The sequence below is a fragment of the Bactrocera latifrons genome, unplaced genomic scaffold (assembly GCF_001853355.1).
Source record: "Bactrocera latifrons isolate USDA-ARS-PBARC rearing strain unplaced genomic scaffold, ASM185335v1 scaffold_37, whole genome shotgun sequence".
Lineage (NCBI taxonomy): Eukaryota > Metazoa > Arthropoda > Insecta > Diptera > Tephritidae > Bactrocera > Bactrocera latifrons.
This window is the reverse complement of record NW_017537012.1, coordinates 513501-537759: the sequence shown is the minus strand read 5'-3', so window position 1 is coordinate 537759 and position 24259 is coordinate 513501. Positions and strand designations below refer to the sequence as shown.

The window sequence follows — 24259 nt, the reverse complement described above, 5'->3', positions numbered from 1 at the left end:
TCCGATARAATGCAATTTTTGTCAAAGGGTTTTCCGGCATAGCCTTTAGGGTCTTGTTCGTTTCAGTTTTTATCTCCTCAATCGCGTCAAAACAGCRTCCTCGCATTGGTCTTTTGGATTTTCTGAATAACCAGAAGTCGCAAGGAGCCAAATCAGGCGAATAAGGTGATCACGGGATGATGTGAGTTCAGTTTTTAGCAAAAAAAAAAAAAAAAAAGTCGAGGAAAACTGACACACATTACTCCACTAGTTCAAACAGAAATTTATCTTTTTGAATTTCTATTTTTGAAGCCACTGTGCTGCGAAGTGTGTTCTGCCCATAGACAAGCGGTAAGGCTACAATCCTTGTCAAACGCTAGTTGTCTAAGTTGTAWGGAGAAATGTGAGGTGGAAAGATTCAATCCTCTGTTATACAGTCTGTGCTTTTAGGAGTCAACAAATTTGTAATAGGCTCAAATAGCTTAGTCGATTTGTAAGGATCTAATGATACAGTATATAGGAGTTGTTAGGTACCACAAGCGAGCGGTGTTTCACGCTGTCCAAGTGAGAACACTGTTAGGATCGACCTCTCAATCCAACCTAACCTAACATATGCTTTTRGATTACTAGAAGCTGAGAGAAAGTGACTGCTTYTGAATGATATAGAGTAATGACTCAGAATGGGTTTGCTCTTCCTTCCGATTGAAAAAAGCAAAACAAGTAAAGCTTATCTTCCGTTAAACMTTAAAAYGATCTTTACTCGACCCATCAATGGGCSACTTAAGTCATTGCAATAAAATAAATAAGCATATTTACTGCTACGCGTTATTTGGTTTGCTTTACGGAAGCAATGTCTAAAGTACAACGGAAATGTGACAAATGAATTTCACGAAAATGTAGACTCGTTCGATCAAAGAAGAAGCCAAGCAACATTGACATTCGTTGCACGTACACAACGCTACTTCATACTAAAATTATATATGTTTGTATGGCAGTGGCCATTGAAGTGGCGTGCCACCATTCAACTTTCAAGCGTGACGGCCAATTGGCTGCTTTGCATATTTTACAAACGTTTGTGCATTGTAGCAATGCTGCATTGGGCGACGACGGTCAATGAATTGTTTGCGCATGCGCAACCGAGCAGTGCATTAAGTTGAGTGACTGGTTGGCATGCGAGTGGCGAATGCAAGATACCGATACCAATGTTAAAGGTATTCAAACACACACAGATGTATGTGCGTATTTATGTGCAATTGATTTTTGGAGAAAGTGAGTGGCAAGTTGTAAATAAATGAGCGTGTAAACAAAAATAAATTGYAGCGYATTCTCCCTTCGTTTGTGTGTGTGCCAAGTCATTATCCGGTTACTTGCATGCAAGCATAGTGCTACTCAAGTGGCATATACAATGCATATTGCTTCACTTGCGGCAAACACTGACCACAAGACCGCAAGCAAGCAAGTTTATGCAATCGACAATGAATTTATGTAYGCGACAAACTTGTCAGTTCGGTTGCATGTAAATTCGTGCATAGCCCGAAGTACAGAGATAAGCATGTGCTTTTTTTTGCTGTGAAAGTTGTTAGTTTTAAGTGAATTTAATTGTAAATTCACGCTGCTTGCAAGTTGAGAAACTCAGTGGCAGCAAAAAGACGCTGAATACAATTAAAGCGCGATAAATACACACTTTATTGCTCAGCGCAATAAGCTGAATGCATAAAATGCTAACTGAATTTGAGCTGAATATTTCTTTTTAATTATTTTTATTAAAAACACTGTCCGTTGCTTTCAATTACTCAAACGTGCATTGCAAACTGAAATTAATGCCGCTGAATTGTTTTTATTAGTTCCAATTTCACATAAATATACGCTTGTAGCATGTTGAATATTATTTCTTTAGCAAAATGTTCAATTTCAACAGTTTAAAGAAAAAAAAAAATTAAAATTTTGTTCATATAAATTTTCAACTGCGCTGAATGTACTATTGCTAGCGAAGAAAAGTGGTTTAAGTACAGGAAATGAATATTAAGTTCCGCTGAATTGTGCTGGATTGAGCTACATAGCACAGAATGTCACTAAAAATTAAAAAAAAATTCAATAGATTTTTTAACAGCGCTAAATTTAATATTAACATCGAAAAAAGTGGTTTAAATACAGAAAACGGATATAAATTTCAGCTGAATGGTGCTGAATTGGATTGAATTAAGCTTAATAGTTTTGAATGCCGCTGAATGGGAGCAAAATTTATAAATCTGATTGCACTTACTAAACACAAAATATATACAGCTGAATAATTTGTTATAAGCCAAAAYGTCTTAAAAGTCCGGATAGTTGTTGTTCCCTTATCAATTAATGTGTTCGTATATTAATTTAATATTTTCAATAATTTCTAATATAAGAGGTGCTGAATAATGRCTTATTTAATTTCTTAGGATTTGTGTTCAAAGTTAGTTCATACTAATATTTTTTTCATTAATTGTCAAAATATATTTGCTGAATTGAGCTGAATAATATTAAAGTGGCACAATTTTATATATTTGYGCTTAATTGTTGTTTATGATGATTATTAATGTTGATTTGTTTTCTTATACTCAAAATATATTGGCAGAATTGACCTGAATTACACTTAACTGACACATTTTTACATAACTGCGTTCAATTGATGTCTTTACAATTCCAATTAAGTACACGAAATCGCTGAATGTGCGCTGAATCGCCAACAATTGGCATTTGTTTACAAAAGAGTGTAAAAAATTACCAAATATATCATAAAGCTCTGTCAAAAGCGTAAAACTGGTCGCATATCGATGATAGTAATTGTTAAAATCTTGCTTTGAATGTCTTTTTCTATAAATGAAGGTCACGTGCACAAGTAAAGCGTTGCTATCAAGGTTTGCTTTTCATGAATCTTTACAAAAAAATGTTCAATGTGCACAGTAAATTTCGGCAAATCATAAAAAGTTCAAAGAAGTGGTGGAAAAAGTTTGTGAATTGATTATGTAAAATAAATGTGTGATAGTATATAAAGTAAATTTCTATATGCACGCTCCTTGTTAGTTCGAAAATGTGCATAATCACCAAATCCGTTGCCGGCATAACTTCTAATTTGTATGGCGTGCATTTTTTAGCCGTTAAACCACTCAAACCTCCTTTAGCGCCCCACTGTACTTACTGCGCGTAAATAACTTTTATTTTCGTTTCTTACATAAGTAATTTGTTGGCATTAAACCAGTGTCTGCTTAGAATTTGTTATTACCTAAGTAAATACTTTTCTTACTTCATTGTGGCAGACGTGTATATTTTTCATTGTGGTGACTGTGTGTGTAGCAGCGCCTCAACTATCTCCTACGCTTGTTGCTTATGCTGCTCACGTACGCATAATCTGTACGCTCCTGGCTTTAGATAACAAAAAATATACAAAAAAAAAAAAAAAGTATATGAAAATATGATCCTAATGGAGAGTAAACTTTCAAAATAGCGGTGGGTGGATAATCACCGAACCGCACCTTTACATGCTCGGCTGGCTTTGGTATTCTTGTAAATTGATAAAAGTTTATACACACACATTAAAGCGATTGTTTCTAGATGATTGTGGATTATTAGTCTTGGAATGTTGTGGCTTAATGTTAGAAAATTGGTTTTCTGTTAGATTATATATACTATAAATTAACATTAAAGTTGGTTTTGTAGGTTAGGTAAGGTTCGTTTAAAGTTGAAATCACATATCTCCGGACCCGCTGTAGCAGTTTTAAACAAATTTGTTAGATAACAGTAGCTTACCATTTTTATATTATAGTTTGTGTGAATTCGGAGTATAAACACGCCTGCTTAATACATAATACAAATTTTGCAGCTTGTATAAGTCTTTAACTTTCCAATATACAAATCAAACACCATTRAGGTTGTTATTGAAGGAAATATCTGTTCGCTTGTTTTCTAAATGTTCAAGTTATGAGCTTATTTTGAAACATTAATCAGTGGCGGATTCACGGAGGTGTGGGTTGTGGTCTTGGGTATCAAGAACAGAGATTACTATTAAAATAAATATATTCTACATCTATTTCTGAATATTTAAGTCGTACATTGATATTGCAAAACCGATCACAGGGGTATTTTTGTGTTTTAAAATTGGCGATTTTAATTCGAATTCAGAAGAATTTACGAAATAATCTCAATAATAAGAATATGCTGGAAGGAAAACCAAACAAAACCGGGAACCCCCTTCCCTCCCTGTAAGAAATTCTGGATCCGCTACTGGTTTTATATACTTTTTAGGTTAGWGGAAATATTTATGACAGTTCGAAACTCCAGCTACTCATAAGGGAGAAATGAGCTAAGGTTTGTCTTAAAGGATGGAAAACCTGGCACTYTAGTCTGAACTCGCTTTGTTAGTATGCAATCCAAACAAGAAGACAATTGGGCACCCCTGCAGGTTATTAACATGTCTGCTAATGACAGATTTGAGTGAGATATTCATGATTTAAGGGACCACTGAAGACATTTGCATTTATTTATCATACAAAAAGGAGATTATGTGCTCAGTTTTGAGGAACTTCTGGGAACTAGTGAGTAAAACAAGCAGGAAGGCGAAGGCAAAACTCAGGAAATTATTATCAAAGGACAACTATACATTTTACCATATATTTATTRAAACGGTAAGGATGTTATGTGTTCAGGAGATTCGGGTTAAAGCCAACTGCAAAAGTAGTTCCTTATATAGGTTCAAAATATATTTTCCAATCACAATTTGAAGGCGGGTTTACTTCAGTTTAGAACTTCATAAATATACTTGTTTACTCCATAGAGGCTTTCTGTTGACGGCGAAAAAATATTGCTCAAGTTTCTGCCATAAAATTKTTGCTGCTCACATACGTTGCAAGCAGCATAAGGCACACAATGCATATTCTACAACTSTATAAGTAAGAATGTCGGYAAGTATTTGAATGTAAGCCATCTAATCTTGTTTACCTGTTTAAGGTTCACAAGTGCAAAATCAGATTGCGCGCTGCYAAATGGAGGCGAAAGCAAAACATCATAAACTTCAAACTAAAGAAACTATAACACGTGTGTAAATTTTATACCATACACACGTACATATATGTGGCCGAGTAGTTTATAGTACATACACATATTTGGCCGCAAGCAGTTAAACCCCAAAATACATTTGTTCGACACAAAACTGTGACAAGATGTACAAATCTCAGCATAAAATATATGCGCATGTTCATATATGTATACATGTGTATATAAACAGATTCAAGAAAATATATGGTATGCATGTATGTATATATTGCCAACTTATTTGTAGGAAAACCCGTAAAGCTGAATGGGATTGTGCGCTGACACCTTTTTATGGCAAAACGAAAATTGAATAAACAGTGAGCAAAATTGCGTGGGATGAAGACATGACTGACAAGAGCAATAGTAAAGCGAAGAAAGTGAATAACAGGAAAAATGTTWACTTTGGCTGCATCGAAGTTATAATATCCTCTACATGTGGATTATTYCACATAAAAGGAACTTTTTCCAGAATTCGATCGGTCCGTATGTATGACAGTAGTATGCTATAGTAGGCCGATCTCAACAATTTCTATATGGTATAATAGGCCAATATTAACAGTTTCTGTGGAAATTGTAGAAGTAGCTCAGATGATGATCTCTGCCAAATTTCGTGAATATATCTTGTAAAATGTAAGCTATACAAGCACTTGATTCCGATCGTTCAGTTTGTATGGAAGCTATACGCTATAGTGGTCCGATATCGGCAGTTCTGACAGGTGAACAGCTTCTTGAGCAGAAAAGGACGTGTGCAAAATTTCGGAYCGATATCTCGAAAATTAAGAGACCAGTTCTCGTATAGACAGAGGTCATGGCTAAATCGACTCGGTTCGTCACGCTCATAATTTATATAAATTCTTCAAAGGAATTTAATTTCAAAGGAAACTTAATATATACATTTTGGGTATAAAAAGGCTTGAGATATATGTATATTATATGTATGGTATATATAATAACCACAGTGTATTAGCAAGTCACTGATAAACCTACTACCTACACACTAACAAAACAAAGGAAAAATCGTGGAAGATAGTGCAAAAGAGGACATATTTGCTATGTAAACTTCACACACACACATTCAGAGATTGATATAAAAACATATCAGCATTTGTAAAACTACCGCACACAAAGTAATCGCCACAGCTGCTGCGTGCCAACCGGGCTGGAGCGCTTTGTAAACTTGCCACAAAAGGCAGAAAAACACGAGTTTTGCGGCAAATAGTRAAGAGCCAGTCACATGGGTACTTCGGATACTTCAGAAGTTGGAGACATTTTTTATGCCGTTGATAAAAATAAAATAACGCATAAGTTTGCATAACTAAAAGCGGTGTGGTTGCACAGTTGTAGGTGCAAGTGTATATATCACGCGAAGTTGGTAGGAGTATGTAGAATTACTAAACACATTTACWTGCCACGAAGTACTAAATCATCATGCATTCATATGCAAATATACAGGTATGCCTAACATATGTAAGAGAAGGAACATACGCYTGAGAAATGCTAACGCGGTGTAAAACTAAATTTGTGGCAAAGTGCTAGCACTGCAGTGAAATTAAGTAATTCTCAAACTTATATACTTGTATATATTATTATATAATTTTGTCACTGATTCAAGAATTTTACCTCGCAACCAMATTTCTACTGTTTTAACACCAGGATTCCCTAATCGATAAAAATAAAGCAKAACGACAGCATGCCCGACTATTGGAAATTAAATGTGCTCTACCCAATCCAAAAAGRGAGAMMMCACAATCTGCGCCAACTACCGTGGACAATAATGATTTCTGTTTTAAATTTATTTTGTATATTCTTCAAATAAATGTAAATAAACAAATGTTATGGGATGATGGATAATAAAAATAAAAAAATGCTTTCTTTTATCACCTCTTTTTAAAATATTTCTTTGCTYGTAGTTTTAAATTCTCTCAATTTTTATGGACGTATGCACGCATAACCTTTTTATACCATTTTCTGAGTAAAAACTAATTACTAATATTTTCAATGCAATAATTTTAATTAAATTTTTATTAAAAATTGCTTTTGGCTGTTTTTTAACTTTGCTTCAATCTTTTTTCAGGCTGTGGACAATGCGCCGAAATGTAGGCAACAATTGGCTGAGCATATTTTCGATATTTGGTGGGTGTCAAAGGTAAGGAATATTTGCTTAGTTTTAGGAGAATGAAATATTATATTATATTAAATATATACATATATATGTATTAAAACTATACGCATATACCAATATTATATTATATTAAATTATATATTTACAAATATTTGAATAATCTAGGATAATTAACAATATAAAAAAATCTTTCAGAAAATGTTTGATTTTTTATATCGACTTTTCAAATCGCAATTTGCTTTTAATCTCGCCTAATATCATATCCTTCCCAACGCTCCAACTTAAGGCTTACATATTTTAAATACTAAACTACTACATGCTTATGCTCGTTTACAGCCTCCCTTTAGTCCCAATTTGTCATTTAAGTAATTCCCTTGACTCAGCCTACCAATTTGTTACATTTTGTTTTATTAATATGGCAATTAATATAAACATACCCGGAGGTGAAGATACATACATATATACATTTTAACTGAAGCATGTGCTGCGTTTTAAGCAAATGTTGTATACGAGTCACGCTTTTCAAATAAAATTTTTTTTGTGAGAATGTTTTGTAACCTGAACAAGATATGCCATCAGTTTTTGAGATAYCGATCTGAAATTTTACACATGTCCTTTTCTTTCCAATAAGCTGATTATTTGTCGTAACCGCCGATATCGGGCCACTATAGCATATATGTAGCTGCGATACAAACTGAACTTTCGGAATCAAGTGCTGGTATGGAAAATTTTTTTAATTGACGWGATGTCGGCACGGATTGTTATCCAAGTCAGTGGTACAATCCCTGAAATAAATGTTCAGAACGGTTCACCATAGCATGTAGCTGTCACACAAACTGAACGATCAAACTGCCATACTTCTAAGAAAAACTTTTTTATTTGACGTGATATCTTCACGAAATTTGGCATGGATTATTTTCTAAAGCAACGCTGCTACTTCTAAAGAAAAATTGTGCAATAGCAAATAGCTGTCATACAAACTGAAAGATCAAAATAAAGTTCTATTCATTTTTTCGGTTAGGTGCTGCCGCAGTAAGCTTTTTTTTCAAGATATATCTAAGCAAGTATAATATTATGAGACATATGGCAATGCTTTCTTTCCATTTTGTGTTATGCACCATTATTTTATTCGACAATTCGATATTTCTATATAGGGATATGACTTATTCGAATGGTTGATGGATTTTTGAGCAGTTTCCTCCAAAAAGCACTGCACTCAGCGGTTAATATTACATATAGAGAGAAGAAAATTTATAAAAAAAAATCCTTAGGAATGTTAATTGATATAGACCAGGTTCTGTTAAGTGTTAAGCTGTACTTAGAATCGCTTCATTACGACCTYTCAAATTTTGTATTTAGTCTCCCTCAATGCAATTTTTGAAGCTGGTCACCYTTTTATTAGAGTATAGAGTAATATATAGCATATATTATTTATTTTAATCCTGTGTACCCAAAAACACTGACACCCTTTGTGCTTTCTTTGCTATAAGAYTGTTCTATCCACCAGTCAGTGTCGTTGAAAATATGCTTTTGCCTTCCTGGCAGCAGTTTGTCTAGGCACACTACGTGCTCAGTCCAATTAGGCCGCAATTGATATATTATATTTCATGGAGTAGTCAATTTGTCTTCATATTTTCAGCGTACAGCTGTTASTCAACGCTTGAAGATATTGAGCAAATGAGTCTCGCAATTATTTACTGACTATTATACAAATAGACTGAGCATTGAGCGACAAATGAGGCAATTTTTTAAAGCATAAATGTAGTAAAGGATAGTAAAGAGTTCGTAAGGTTCGAGAAAAGTTTGTTTTTGTAAACACAAATGAATTATTAGTTCAACTGGCATAGCTGATAATAATAAGGACATCTTTGAAATGAACAGCAAATTTTTAGTTTCTTTTCTGTATACAAGTATAAAGCACCACATGTCTACATGTTTTGCTGTTTGCTCAGCACTGCTGTCATTTCACATATATGCGAAACATGATAATGCAGTACCACATCGACTTAAATGGCGCCATAGGTCAGATAACGCGCGTCGCCTAATCGCCTTGTTTTGATCGCCAATAAGAAGCAACAATTGTGCTTAAGAAGACAACAATGTGCTCTCACAAGTAACACATATACACCYACATACCTGCAGACAATTGCTTTGGTTTCATAAATCCACATATACATAGTTTTTGTTACACTTTTTATGCGCCTTATTKCTCCACTTTCTTAACTTTCTACTGTCACTGTGCTTATGTTTGCTCTGCCGCGCATYATGYGCGCTTAATGGTGCCTTTATTTTAGTCTGCTGCTTTGTGTGGCATTATGACTGCTTGTTTTGGCTTTTTATGACCATCAGCCGGTGCGTACTTTAGTGTCTATATATAATATRTATATTTATTTTACAGTATGCTTGTGTGTATATGTTTGTATACATGTATATGTTTCTTGAGTGAAGTTGGCAGTACTTTGCTGCTCTAAGCAAGCGCTTGGCATATTACTCATACGCCCCATGTRCACATTAGAAATTAATTAGCCTCGAGTGGCTGTTTGGCGGCCGGTGGCGTGTTGCTACAGCACGTATATATATAAGTGTATTGTTTTGGTTTAGCGGGATGCTTTTTAGTGCGTGTTGATTCCTTTCGTCATTGCTTGCTATCCCCTTCTGCTCTTTACTCTGATCAACAAAAAAAGTGATAAAACTTCAAAAAACTTTTTCCGATAACTGTGCGGAAATTCCATAACTTTTATTACCGATTATATTTTCCGAGAARAAAAATTCCAGAAAAAACAGCAGGTTTTCGGACCGACAAGATAGAAATCTCCCTAAATCAACACATTTTTTGGTAGTATAAACTATTTACGCTCCACAGCCCTGCCAGTCTTTAACCCTTAAATCTGAGCATCATATTTCTATATTATTTAGTTATTTATAGCATTCTAACTGTTTTTATTCCATTTCATTTGCAATTCACCTTTTTACGGTGTGCATAAAATTTCTCTTGCTTGGTTACCTTTGCTTTAAAAATTGCTTCCTCTCAAATATTCTTTATTAAATATATTTGATAAATGTTATTTACAACTCCAACCAACGCACACAAACATAAATCAAAGCGCTTTGTCATGTAAATCATGCCATTCGGTGGCCACAAAATCACTACTCACTACTACCAAAAGGCGTGTGCGTGCCATGTAAATTTAACTGTATAAGCCTATTAACTTATCTGACTATAAACAGAAAAAATAACTACATAGCTCTGACTGTGCTGTCTCCTCTGCTGATTTAAGTTATTCACTTGCATAGTAAATCATTTTTGCCCAAAAAGCAAAACGTATGCGTTGTGAGCAGAGCCAAAAAAAAAGTAACTGCATATATGGATAAATAGCTTTCCGGTCTTCCATTAACTGTCTGACCGCACTGTGGCACCGATAACCACTAACAATTCAACATTCATCCTTTTTCATTCATCCTTTCCGYTATTTTGCATAAAATATGCAAAACAATTTCGGTCAATCGTTTTGCAATATACCAGACCCATACATACATTCGAACATCACAACTTGATGAGTCACTTAGTAGAGGTATGCCTAACGGTTGTGTTGTAAATGTATACCCAGTAAGCAATAGTGATTATCTATAACTTGAAGAGGGTATCTCAAGCTTATCACATTGTTTGTAATATATAGAACTAAACTTCAGAGACCCTATATAATATATACTTGAATGATCAGCATGACGAGCTGAGTCGTTTTAGACTTGTCCGAGAATTGGYCATTAGTTTTTGAGATATCCATCTGAAATTTTGCACAATTTCGTTTTTCATAGAAGGTGCTTAGTTGTTCGAATATCGAATCACTATTGCATATAGCTGTCATACAAACGAAACGATCGAGGCTAAGTCTATGTATTGAAAACTTTGTTTTTGGTAAGCAATCTTCACGAAATTTGRCATAGATAATTGTCCAAAAAAACGGTACCTCCCAAAAATTTGTTAACTGTAGCATATAGCTGCCCTACAAAATCAGGTCTTCGAAGCTGCTCGATCGAAATCAATGTCTTTTTTTTCGAAAACTTGAAGCTGTATAGCGTATTAAAGCTTCTGCCAGTCGAACTTAACCTGTTTGTTTGATTATGTTGACTTCGGGGTCACAAGGGACCTTTAATCACTGAAGTCACTGAACCTATGTTTATTATACAAGTCATACTTTCTTCTATATATAATATAGAAGAAGAAGAGACGTGCCATCTGTTCATATGCAAGWGGCGGCTACAACGGGACGTCTGTCTTCGAACAACCGGCTTGCGCTCTAAATGAATACATCTTGAAGAGAGGTTCGCAGGCTCAGGTAGTTGCTCTACCAGCGTACTAATTAATSAAGACCAATTACCAATTTTGCAGTATTGCTTAAACCACTAAGAAAGTATAGAACAAGAACCCAAAAAGAACGTTGTCGATCATCTTTTACCAAAGCTGAAATCAGAGTTAAAGGAAATGCCTTCATAGAGGACACTTATAAATTGAGAGAACCTATGAATTTTCAGATACAAAATTGATTTTGCTACAACTAATGTTTGCTAGTCATACGGAATTTGGACCAATATAAAACGCATAGCACCTCAAAAATCATATAGCACAAAGAATTTGTCACGAACTGGGTTCAAATTCCAGCAATGTAGGTTGAAATATCTGAGACGCATATACTGCCAATTCCWATGCAAAACACTCCGCAATTCAGCACCTACTTACCTTCAGTTGCCGCGTCTCGAAGGTAGTCTTCGAGGAGAGCGATGATGTGGAGAGATGCGAGGGYGGTGGCAATGGCGCATCGTCGAAGAAGCGATTTTTGTAGTACGAAGAACTAGCAACGGCCATCAGGTTGTGATGGCTGCGATGCGAATCGGCACGTGTCAGTGTGGCAGGCGGCGGCGGTGGCAAGTGATTGTAATCATTATTGTGTGCGCACTGRTTCAGCGTGTGTGGGCGATATGTTGGCTGTGTTTGCTGTTGGTGTTGCTGTTGTTGTGGCGCTTGTTGTTGCGTTGGCAGGTAAACGCTGTGATGACTGCCGTATGACTGATGTGCCTGTTGCTGTTGCAAGCTAACTTGTGGCAGCTGTGCTGGTTGCAGTTGTTGCTGCTGTTGCTGTGCCACAAACTCAATCGGATGTTCACATTGACAGCGTCCAGCATCGCGCGTTGAACGCTCCTCAACACTCTTGCTGGCGCCCAGGTGCCGTTTGCGTGCCGTCATGTTGGGCGGATGTGGCGGTGGYGGCGGTATGTCGGCGGGCGTGATGAAGGTGCGACCGCCGATACTTGAGGTGCTTGCATTGGCGGCGGCGATGCTGGCTTCGTTGAGCGCCACGGCACTTATGCCGACATCTACACCGCCAATATCAATATTATTGCAATTATTGTGCGGTGTTGCGTGTTGTGGGTGCTGTTGTTGTTGTTGCTGTTTTTGTTGTGCCTGCTGCTGTTGCTGTTGCTTGCTGTCGTGTGGCCAGTAGAATTCGGTGAATTCGTCGAATGTAACTGTCGGTCCGCCGCTTTTGMTCAGCTCAGCGCCAGCAACGCCAATGTTGCAGCTGCCGGCACCGTATAACGGCATATTGCCACTGGCGGTTACATGGTTGCTAACGTGGTTCGCATGTATACTTGTACTGTTGTTGTGGTATTGATATTGCTGCGGCTTTGGTGTCGCGTAGGTTGGCTGCTGCTGCTGCTGCTGCTGCTGTTGTTGCAGCGACAGCTGTTGTTGCTGTTGTTGTGCTGTGGTCAAGTGTTGCTGCATTGGTATGCGCATAACACAACGTTGAGATTGCAGCGTTGATTGCTGTTGATGTTGTAGCAGCAATTGTTGCTGCTTCTGTTGTTGTTGTTGCTGCTTGCAATGATGGAAATATGGATGCGTGGCTGGCAGATACTTCACGAGCGTTGAGTTTGTTGGCATTTTTACGCGTTTTTTTGCAGTTATTGGTTTTTAAGTAGTTGTTATGTGTTGTTGTTGCATTTACCAATACATATGCAGAGGAATTTATTGTTGTTATTCCATTTATGGCAGCCGCGTGATGCGTTAAAAATGAAAATATCAATCATTTCTTTTATGTATTGTTGTTTTACGCTATTTTTAACATCATTGTTGRTGTGGTTGTTGCTGTTGTTTTGTTGTTGTACATGTTTGTGGTTTATTTATGTTCGTTTATATATGTTGTGTTATTAAAGCAATCATATGCACTAACGAATATATCGAAACAAGATACATAAACAACAAAACGTGATATAGCCATAACGGCGCACGTGCTGAAGCATGCTGAATGTGTAGTGGATTTTGTTGGGGGAGCAGAAATATTGGTTTGTTTAAGCTGTGGGTGCCATGCTTTCATTTCACAAATATTTTGTTCATTTTTGCGCAAGTTTTTTAATAATCGGCTGGATTTGTTTTTGTATTTTTGGTAGGTACATGCGCTTAAAAAATGCAAAAAGTTCCAATTACAAAAAAAAAAAAAAAAAAAAAAAAAAAAAAAAAAAAAAAAAAAAAAAAAAAAAAAAAAAAAAAAAAAACTCAACAAAGCACAAAAAATATGTTTTATTTGTGCTTCAGTACAAATTAACGAAAAAGTTGATCACAAACGAAGCGTAAATCTCTCAAAACTGTGCTGCGGTGTGAAAAAATATAAAATCGTATAAAGTGGCAGCACTTAAAGCTCAAACGTGCCACAACTGCTTAAAAATTGTAAAATAAAAATGCAATAATTTTTTGTTTGCCATCTTGTTTATTCGATCTATGTGTTTGTTGTTTGTGTACGTAATATTACAAAATATAAAAAAATTAGTATGTATTTGGTAATACTATTAAAAATAATATTTTATTTTATTTATAATAAAAATATATATGTATAAGCTGGAACTGTAAGCTTTTCATACAAAATATTTAAAATATACCACTTCATTACACTAAAAACAAATATTTGTATTCGTGTATGTTTTAGGGTTAGCCAAAACTAACAGATCGTTTTAATGGATTAAAAGTAAACAAAATATTGGAAAAAACCGTAAGGAAAAATTTTTAGTTAAATTTAATTTTGTACATGCTCATATATATGTCTAACAACAGGAAAATTACTTTTTATTTGGGCATTTGGCATTCAATTTTTWACATTGCGAAATTTGGGGCATAAAATGGGCGAAAAATGTCCTCTGAACTCTTTTTTTATTAATAATTCTACAAATTAAAAAATTAATTTAGTTTTTTTGTTCCTTGGCAGATGGGCGCAAATAGACCAGTGCCATGCCCACAAATATAACTTAGCACTAAATTGAAATACATAGCAAATTTGGTAGAGGRGTTTGCAATAATAAGTGACCTGCTCAGAAAAATTTTTTGAAAGTAGTCATGGCCCCGCACMTAAGTGGTTTAATGTATAGAAATTCAAGAGTCAGAGGAAGATGACGATATGGAACTTTAGAAAACTAATGTTGAGCTCCCTAGAACAGCTATCTGTAGAACGGGAATGGGTTTGCGCTACTGTGTTCTGTTGCGTTCTTGTACTAGATGGGTGGGAATCGCGGAACTATCGAAGAGTAATAGAAAACGCTCAAGGGAAATAATCCTAAAATGACTTGAAGTCAATAAAAATATTAAAATTTACATAAACTGCGAATTAAGTGGCACTTTATAGCAAAAATCCTTTGAGAATGGCTTTATAATCAAACGAATAAAGCAAACACATACAGACATTGGCATACAATTGCGCGTGTGCTCCAAAATTCCACACACTTTAATGCAGAAGCGGAAATCAGGGTCACCAAYACAAACAACAGCAGCAGCAACATTTATCTGCGCTGCTAAACTTCTTAGCGTATAGTAGAGATCTGMAAATTATTTTTTGGGGCACTGCCAAGTGGACTAACGAGAAACATGCGCTTCGCTGCGGCGCTGCGTCGAGTTGCGGCATCTAGTATGGCAACCGAATTTCCTTGATCCTTTATTTGATTATCATTAGTGAGTTGGTGMTGCAGTAGCCGTGGCAGTGGAAGCGCCGCGCAGACATGCAGGCGGACAGACARCAGAGGCAGCAGAAAGCAAAAAAGCAAAACTTTGAGCGCATCAAGCATAGATGCACACTTATATGCATACAAGTATGTCCATGTGTTTGTTTGTGTGCGCTGGCACAAGCACTAATGTGTTGGCAACGACATGTCTGACCAACATTTCGCCTTCAACCAAAGCTTTGTAAGGATTTCGATTGAGCATGTATTTGTGCCACAATCATGTCTTCTACATCCAGCTCTATAGCTGTATGTGTGTTGGTAAAGTCGTCAATGTGTGTGTGTGTGCATTCTTGCTCTGCTTTTGAAGGCTAATGCAGGCTTTGAGTAACGCTACTGTGGCCTGGCCTTTTGAGACACGACATTCCATGTTGCAAGAGCGACAGTGTATGAATCAAGGTTGCCGACATTGCATAATGGCCATAGCAAGCATTCTTGTAATGCACACACGTACATACAGACACACACAAAAGCATTAGCATGCATTTGCATATAAGCAGCCGGTTTACAGCTGCGATAAATGTTTGTGCTGCTGTGCATATTTTAATTTTGTCAAAGACGCTTGTGGGCTTGTCAATTGCACAAGCACCAGCCACAGTAACACAGCAAAGCAGGCATGCAAAACGCTGAAAAAAAGCAAAAAATAATGGAAAATATATTAAATAGCAAAATAAAAAAAGAAATCGTTCAGTTTGCCTGCACAACTTCGACCTTTGCAAAGCAAGCAAATTTACTTCACTAAGTCTGTAATTATCAATTTCGCTCTCTCTCTCTCTCTGCTTCTTTCTTGCTCTATCCAATTTTTTTACTTGGTTGCATTTTGTAATTTCCTTGCGCTCATTTGTTTTGAAATTAATGGCGGCTTAACTTGACGTCTACTGCCAATTACTCCCAGCCACAATGAACAAATTAAAGCTACAACAATAGCAACAAAGAGCAGCTAGCTACTAATTTAGTTTTGTACCCTACACAAGGTATGTTAAATTTGCCACAATGGTTGTGATACAAAAAAAAAAAAAAAAAAAAAAAAAAAAAAAAAAAAAAAAAAAAAAAAAAAAAAAAAAAAAAAAAAAAAAATCGGAGACTCTGTAGAGCATTTATATAAACGATACGCCATTAGACGAACATTTGATGGACATGAATGAACGATCCAAATCAAGGCCTTGTATGAAAAGCTTTTTATTTGACGAGCTACCTCACTACAGAAATTTTGTAGATCGAACTACTATAGCATATAGCTCTCATACAAATTTATTGACGAAAATACGTTAAAATATCTGCTATGAAAACTGCAACAGTGAAGGGTATTAGAGCTTCGGTGCAGCCAAAGTTAATGTTGTTTCTTGTTAGTGCATGTATTTCGGTTTTGTTGCTAACGCCAGTAAATCGAAATAACAAAGCAATAAGTACGCAAATCTGACAAATAAAATATTAAGCAGGCAATTGTGGTTGCTTACTGACGTATTAGAAGCCCAATAATGCAATTTGTGCTAAATTGTTCAGTAAGCGCAATGGCTACCAAGTTCTAACCGAAATCGGACTAGTGGTTGTTTTTAGTGGGAGTAAAAATAATGGTATCTTCACAACTCTTTGATATTAATAACGAAAAAGTTGGAGTCAAAGTCACCATCTGGAAAAGGATAGTGCTAGCTATAGAAAAATAAGAAGATTTCATTATTGGTCGGCTTAATTAATTATTGACATTTGACTTGCGCCATCCTTTCACCCATTCGCTGCAAAGAATATCGACTTTAGAAGGAAAATAAGTAACATTATTGCATTTAACATTTTTKTTTAGAAAATATTGCCTTAGGAAGAGGAGATATGAGACGAATACGGGCAAAGTAACGAAGAAGTTTATTTGGCTTTATAAACTACCCTTGAATTCTTTGCGTGAAATCGTCAGTTCTCAAGCGTAAAATCCATACCAAATCACAGACAGTAGTCCCCTATAGATTACTGGTAAGCTTTTCCTAAATAACGACTATTGCGCCAAAGTTGAAGACAATGGTACACCCATAGCACTTCTATTCCCGAAATTGGAAAAAATTGAAATTTTCTTCTTAGCATACATAATATCAAAAATATCCMTGTAAAAGGATTTTTAAAATTTGTAATTATGTATTTCCGAATTTATAGCCGTTTTGGTGGTTCAGGACAGTGACAAGCTCTCTTAAGTCGATATTCGAGTGCAGAAATTTGAAGATTTTTTTCGAGATTTTGGTCCTTCCATAGTTTGATAGTTAARATATTAAAAAATATCCTTCTATGAGGGTTTTTCAATTTTCACATTATTTCTGAATATTCTAATCTAGAAATTTGAAAAAAAAATTTTTAATTTTTTCTTTTTTCATAATTTGATAGCTTAAATATTAAAAAATACCCTTCTAAGAGGATTTTTCAATTTTCAAATTATTTCTGAAGTTATAGACGCTTTAGTGGTTCCGGACAATGCCTAGTCCACTTAAGGCAGTATTCTAATCTAAAAATTTGAAAAAACAAAATTTTAATTTTTCCTTTTTTCATAATTTGATAGCTTAAATATTAAAAAATACCCTTCTAAGATGATTTTTCAATTTTCAAATTATTTCTGAAGTTATAGGCGTTTTAATGTAATGAGTTTAGAATCATTTGTCCATTTCAAGAAATCGGTTCTTGTGCATTTTCATATCGAATGTACCTATATTTGAGAATATTCTTTTCATTTAGCTTGGAGAATTTAATTTTGCACACCCTGTGCAAGGAAGATAAAGTTAGGGCTATGATCGTAAAGTTCAATTATATTCCAGGTTGTAGCTTTCTGAATTGCACTAACGCATCGGAACTGGTCTAAGTAAAGAGTAAGAGCAAGTTGGTTAGGTATATTTAGCTGTCCAGCAAAAAAATTTCAAATAAGTAATCAAAAATGTAAATATTCAAAACAGAAATAGCAAAAAACACTCTGACTATGTATAGTCATGCAATTTTTAATGCTTAATGCCAACATTTTCAAATTTTACTTCAAATGATAACCAGTAATTAACTGATATTTAACTAATATTTAACAGTTAATTAACTATTATATACTTTTAAAAAGCGTTTAAACGTCAAAAACTAAGCTCGAAAATGAGCTTAGTAAATGGTTTAGACATGCCAAAAATATCAAAAATAACAAATACACTTCAGACATACCAAAAGTATAAAAATTTGTGTATAAACGCCTAAAAGTATGCCAAACGGCAATAAGTGCAGAGGTTAACATAAAAATCTTAATACATATGCAATTAACAGAAAAGCGGTATTWCAACTGTGTAATGCATGTAGGCATTGTACTTTCGGTCTGCCGACTTTAGCGCATGTAATATGTAGACTGAGTGTGTATGCGTGTGTATGTGAATTGGTGACAATTTGACAGCGCAATTATTACGATATTGMTGTTCGTTGGCATTGCGCCACTGCAGTTGGCTGCCAGGGCGTACCTACCTGATCGTTTGCTGGCGTCGGTGCAGCGGGCATTTGCGACATTGGCAACGCGCTGGCTGGTGCCGCCTCAGCGCTGACTATATCGTTGCTCGTTGACATGTTGCTGGTGTGTGCGATTTTTATTTACAGTTTTAAACGTTTTTATATAAATTTGTTGTTATTTTGTGTTTTTTATATTTATGATTTATTGTTGTTGTAAATTATTTATGTTGTTTGTTGTGTTTTAACACTTTCTTTCAATTGCTTGGTTTGTTTGATTTATTATTATTTTTGATTTTTTTTTTATTATTTAAACGTATCCTCTCGTTTTATTAAGTTTTTTGTGTAAAAAGTGCTTAAAATTATTTTATATTATTATTTTTGTGATGTTGTTTTTCACTTATTTTCTGCCAGTGTCTGTTTTAGTATAGTGCTTTGATTTTTAAATTTTCAAGCGTGTGTGTGCTTTGTTGTTATTTTATTTCGTTGCTGTAAAAAGAGAAAAAGCACAAAAGAGATGTGCCAGAATTAATTGCTGTGCTGACAATTTTCGTTAATTTCTTGCGGTGCCTTTTCGCCAACGCCAAACTTCACTCAAGTGCTTCGCAGCACAAAATGCTATTGCTTTAATTAAATGCGATGTTACCATATGTGTATAGTTTAAAAGTTAAGAATAAAAAACCGARAAACCCGATATTTGAATTTTTCACATAAATTTTGAAAATTACAAAAAAAAACATTATAAACAAAAAAAAATTATGTATATAAAAAATAAATGAAAAAAATTATTTAAGAAAAAAATAAATATTAAAGAAAAATAGAAATACGAAAACAAAAATTTCTTTTTTAAATAAATTTTCTTTTACACTGTATATTTTTTTAAATTTATTTAATTAAAAAATTAATTAATTAACAAACAAATAAAATAAAAAAGTTAATTAATTAAAACTTAACTTAGCTGAATTAAATCTTTTTAATTCAAGAATAAAAAATGACCCCTTATAATCCCTTAAAATACTGRACCACACGAAAAACCCGCTCACAAAATTTGTCAGTTAATCTCAGACGGCTGCAAACCCGCTTAGTTTATTTCATTTGACTAAACGCAATAAGGGTACGAAGTTCAGCCAACCATTCGCCTGTGCCTTAAACGTCAATTATTTATATACATATATGTATATATATATTTATATACGACTAGAAAGAAAATAATAATTCGTCATTATGGTCAAATATTARCAAAATAAGTTATCGAAGCATAATGGAACTTAATCAACAAAGATTAAACCGCATTACGATTTGCTATAAATTGAAATAAATCCTAGCTAAATATGCAACTAAGAATGAWAGAATGTGCGGCTGTAGCTGAAATAGAAATGGAAATGAAAAAGCGAACATTTGTACGCTTCAAAAGGAGGCAAAGCATTTGTGGTTGACTAGCGGCCGCAATTTGTCCAAATAAAACAAATATATATCTGCAATAAGCAGGTGGATTGAGTGTGTATTAGTGACAAATCGCGCTAATATAGTACAATAAATTTCCTACTTAACTGTTATTGGTTAGCCAGACAGGCGCAGTGACTCAAGCCAAATGTTGGAAGCACAACAATGGAGGGACTTATTGGTTCGTTATAGATATAGCTATGTATGTATGTATTGGCTTATTCAGAAATATTTTCAATACAAAGTAAGGTGTGGAAATAAGTATTGATAACTGTATAATTTTGTTTTGGTATATGTGTTGAATATGGTCAATTACGTAGTTGATTGCTCTTGACTGATCAATTATACTGCTCACTCAAGTAGAAAGATTGTGGTAGACATAAAGTGCTTTCGAAAAAATGTTGCCAAAATATTACAAAGATTCACCCTATTACACATATACAGTTACTTTCAAATTGTGTTTAAGCTGACAAAACGGTGTTAAATTAAGCAACCACACACAATTAAAGCCGTTCCCATGACAATTGGATCTAAGTAACTCATGCGGATTGAACAGCGTATATTAAATTTGCTATGMTGTTTGTAATACCCTAAGAAAACTTTGGAGACTATAAATTACTAATATATTTGTCTGTATATAAATGATCAAGCTGAGTCAATTTAACCAGGTTCATCTTTCTGTACATATACGGATTAGCCCCAGTATTTGAGATATCACTCTGAAATGTTCCATACATCATTTTCTCCATAAGAAGTTACTTATTTGTGGAAACCACCGATTTCGGACTASTGCCAAATTTGCCTGCCATTCAAACTGAACGATCAAATCAAGTCCCTTTTAGTTGATGAGATATCTGATTGAAATTTTGTACGAGTGGTTGTGCTAGGCATCACTACAAAATTTGCAAAAAAAAAAATTTCAAATCGGTCTACTATAGCACCTAGCTGCCGTACAAASGCAACGTTCAAAGTCAAGTGCTTGTATGGAAAACTTTTCTACTAGACGAGGTATCTTCAGGAAATTTGACACGAATTGTTAGCAAAGACAACGATAAAATATTTGAAAAAAAATTACGATCGGACCACTATAGCACACACACCACAAAACGGAACATTCAAAATTCAGTGCCTCTATGTAAACATCTTTATTTGTGAAGGGTATTCTAGCAGCGGTGCAACAGTAGTTCACATTCTTAATGTTTTTGAAACTCTTATTTCTAATGCTTGATAATAAAGAACAATCACTACAAAAGTATATGCCAACATACTGCAGCTCATTATTGTCGATTGATTTTTCTAGCCACATTAGCTGCACATTTGTGCAACCGCAGCGGYTCATTCGCTTCACTGATTGCTTAGTTAGCATTCTGGCTGATTGAATAGACGGTTGACCTGCGGCTGTAACATCAATTCAAAGAATTTTTCTCAACCACGCAAACGCATGCCATGATGCCGTGGCGTATGAGTGACAATAATAGAAGCACAACGCGGAGCACTCAGGCATATAAGTCAATATATACACACATATACATATATATACATATATACATATTTTCGCATTTTGCTTTAACTAAACTGCTTTAACGTTTGAACGACTGTAAGCCTGCTGGACTTGCAACTGACTCGACTGACTCTCGATATGAMAGTTTGTCTAAGTGATTGCCAAAGGCTGACTTGTCGACGGCATAAACTTTTCATTTTGTGCCAATATCCAAGTGAAAACCAAATAAAATATTTATATTTATGTATGATTGATAAATGGGAAAAATTTTGCGCCTGCGGCTGTGCTGTYGGCATGCGCTTCGCTTTGCTGCGTGTGAGTGTGTTCACTGAAGCACACAAACATAATCTATCAACTGTGTTAATATTTATTAATGTCTGTTATGTTTTATTTGCCAAGGCTCAATATTATTTGATGACAAATACATGCGTATGGCGAAAGTGCGKGGGCGATTCAAGGACAATTTGTTGCGCGAAGTGTGCTAAATGAGTCTGAACGTAGTTGAGTTTGCTTTGYTGCTATAATGTTGGAGACTAAAACATTCGCGCATAAATTGAATGTTGTGACTGCAGRACAAAGTTAYTTTTATTTATGTTTAAGTAAGCAARGAGTATGGAGKGGAAAGCTTAATCTTTTTGCGGTGGATGGATGTGTGTGCGCGTATAAATATATGTATGTGGACGATAAAACTGGCAGAAAGGGTAATGAAATATTGACGATAATTCTTTAAAAAGATTTATTAGGAAATTATACATTCATAGGGTTGCCATACAAAAATTAATTATTTCAACATTTTGCTCGAGAAGAAATGACAAACTAWTTCTTTGAAAAAATATTTTGGTTCGGTATGAATTTAGTTATAGAGTTGCTTTTTGCTTAGGAAACTTTTCAAATCTTGTAATACGAAATGTATATAAAATGAGAAAAAGCCGGCTGTACCGAAGCTATATCCTTCACAGACGCATAGAGTTTTTCATACAAGAAAATGAGTTTTTAAGTCTTTTGTGTGGAAGCTACATGCTAGAGTTGTCCGATCTAACCTAAAGTTTTTGGTTCATTATGGAATAATTTAGATTAATTTAGGTTATATTATTGATTCTGATGCCAAAAGTAGCACAGGACCCCACTTGGACGAGTGTGCACGTTGCTAAGTTGTGCTAACCAAAACACCTGAATATGGATCAGCAGTTGCTATTTTACTATTCAACAAAAATTTACCATTATCAATCAAGGCAAGTTATCCTTTAAGGCAAAATTACTATAAAAATATCAATGCACCACAAAATTTTGGAGCAACAGCCAGGACTACTTGCAAATCTGTATGTCAAGCGTTACCATACCGCTATAACTACTTAAATTTCCATATGCTTAACACTTTAATATTATATATTTTGTTCCACTCTAACTCCTTACATTATCATTTGAATACTTTATGCATTATCAGCCATTAACAACAATAACGAAGATTGATTGAACGCTTTAAGGAGTCACTCACTGACAGTTTCAGTGTTACACAAAGGAGTGGCGGGTTAACCCTGCTTTGCCACACTCATAATACATACTATACGAGTATAACCCTACGCCATCCATTGTTATGCTTCCAACTACAGCACTTAAATTAAAAAATACTTTAAGATAGCAAAATAGCAGTTGGAATATGCAAGAGCACCATATTCTCCATCAAAAAGAGAGTTTAGCAGCAATACGCGAAATAAACAAGCACTTGAGTTACTCGCCATTCATTGACTGCTAAACGAAACGTTTTCTACGTGGCCATTTTATCAAGTGTGCACTCGACTCAACTCATTTCCGCTGGGAAAGCGGCAGCCATGCATCCAAGAGCAAGAATTCGAACTGACTCGTTTGCAGCTTAAACTAACTCGATGCCGCATTGCTTGTTGTTGTCGAGCGCTGAAGCTCAATTCACGTTTTAGCTGACATAGCTCAGTGGAAATGGTGAGCAATGAGCTCAAGCACTTAAAAACATACCTATACAATGATATCTAGTATATATGTATATAAATATAGCAATTGAGGATTTTCTCTTTGCCTTCGCATATTTGCACTGGCTCTGGCGTCTAGCCGCTTTAAGTTGAAGTTGCCGGAAGTGGTTGCACATATTTTAGCTACTTAGATATTTTAACTGCAGAAGTGCACTCATGAGATGCTTCAACATTTTATCAAACGCGACTATTCGACTATTCGCGAAGTTTCGCTGAAGGATTGCGGCAGCAAATGAAAGAGACGGTGGATAATGATATGGTTGTGTTGGTTGCAGCGCGGTAAAGGCAACTTTGTTGCAACTATTAAAACTACAATGGAGTTGAATTATTTAATCTTTGGCTAACGAATGCGATTAAGGGCGATATAAAGTTACCTAAGAGTTGAATTTCGTGGGCATGACTGAACTTTAATGGCAAGGTGTATAATTTTATGAAAGTATGCGTTTGTAAGTAAGTTTTAATATATCGTCCAGTGAAATGTAAGTGAGTGGGGTTTAATATTTTGTCCAATGRTCTGTAAGTGGTTGCGCATCGAATGAAGGAGTGCATTGCGAACTTTTTGTTGTAGAAATTATTTTCAAAGAATGTTATATAGCAATAAATTTTACAGTTTATCTGGTTTATGTTTAGGGAACACTATCTAAAATAGATAAAGTAATAACAAAAATT

The 24259-nt window shown here is 35.1% G+C and overlaps 1 protein-coding gene across 4 annotated transcripts in view; it reads right to left on the bottom strand.

Annotated features, from left to right (window-relative positions):
- Positions 1-24259, bottom strand: part of LOC108971996 (venom dipeptidyl peptidase 4) — a 115666-nt gene that overhangs the window by 4712 nt on the left and 86695 nt on the right. The window contains exon 2 of one of the 4 annotated variants that reach the window (XM_018938402.1): positions 18665-19132. The exons of the other annotated variants lie outside the window; for them this stretch is intronic. Coding sequence (XP_018793947.1) covers positions 18665-18763 — 99 coding nt within the window. The 5' untranslated portion in view covers positions 18764-19132. The remainder of the gene's footprint in view (positions 1-18664; positions 19133-24259) is intronic. 4 annotated transcript variants of the gene reach the window in all.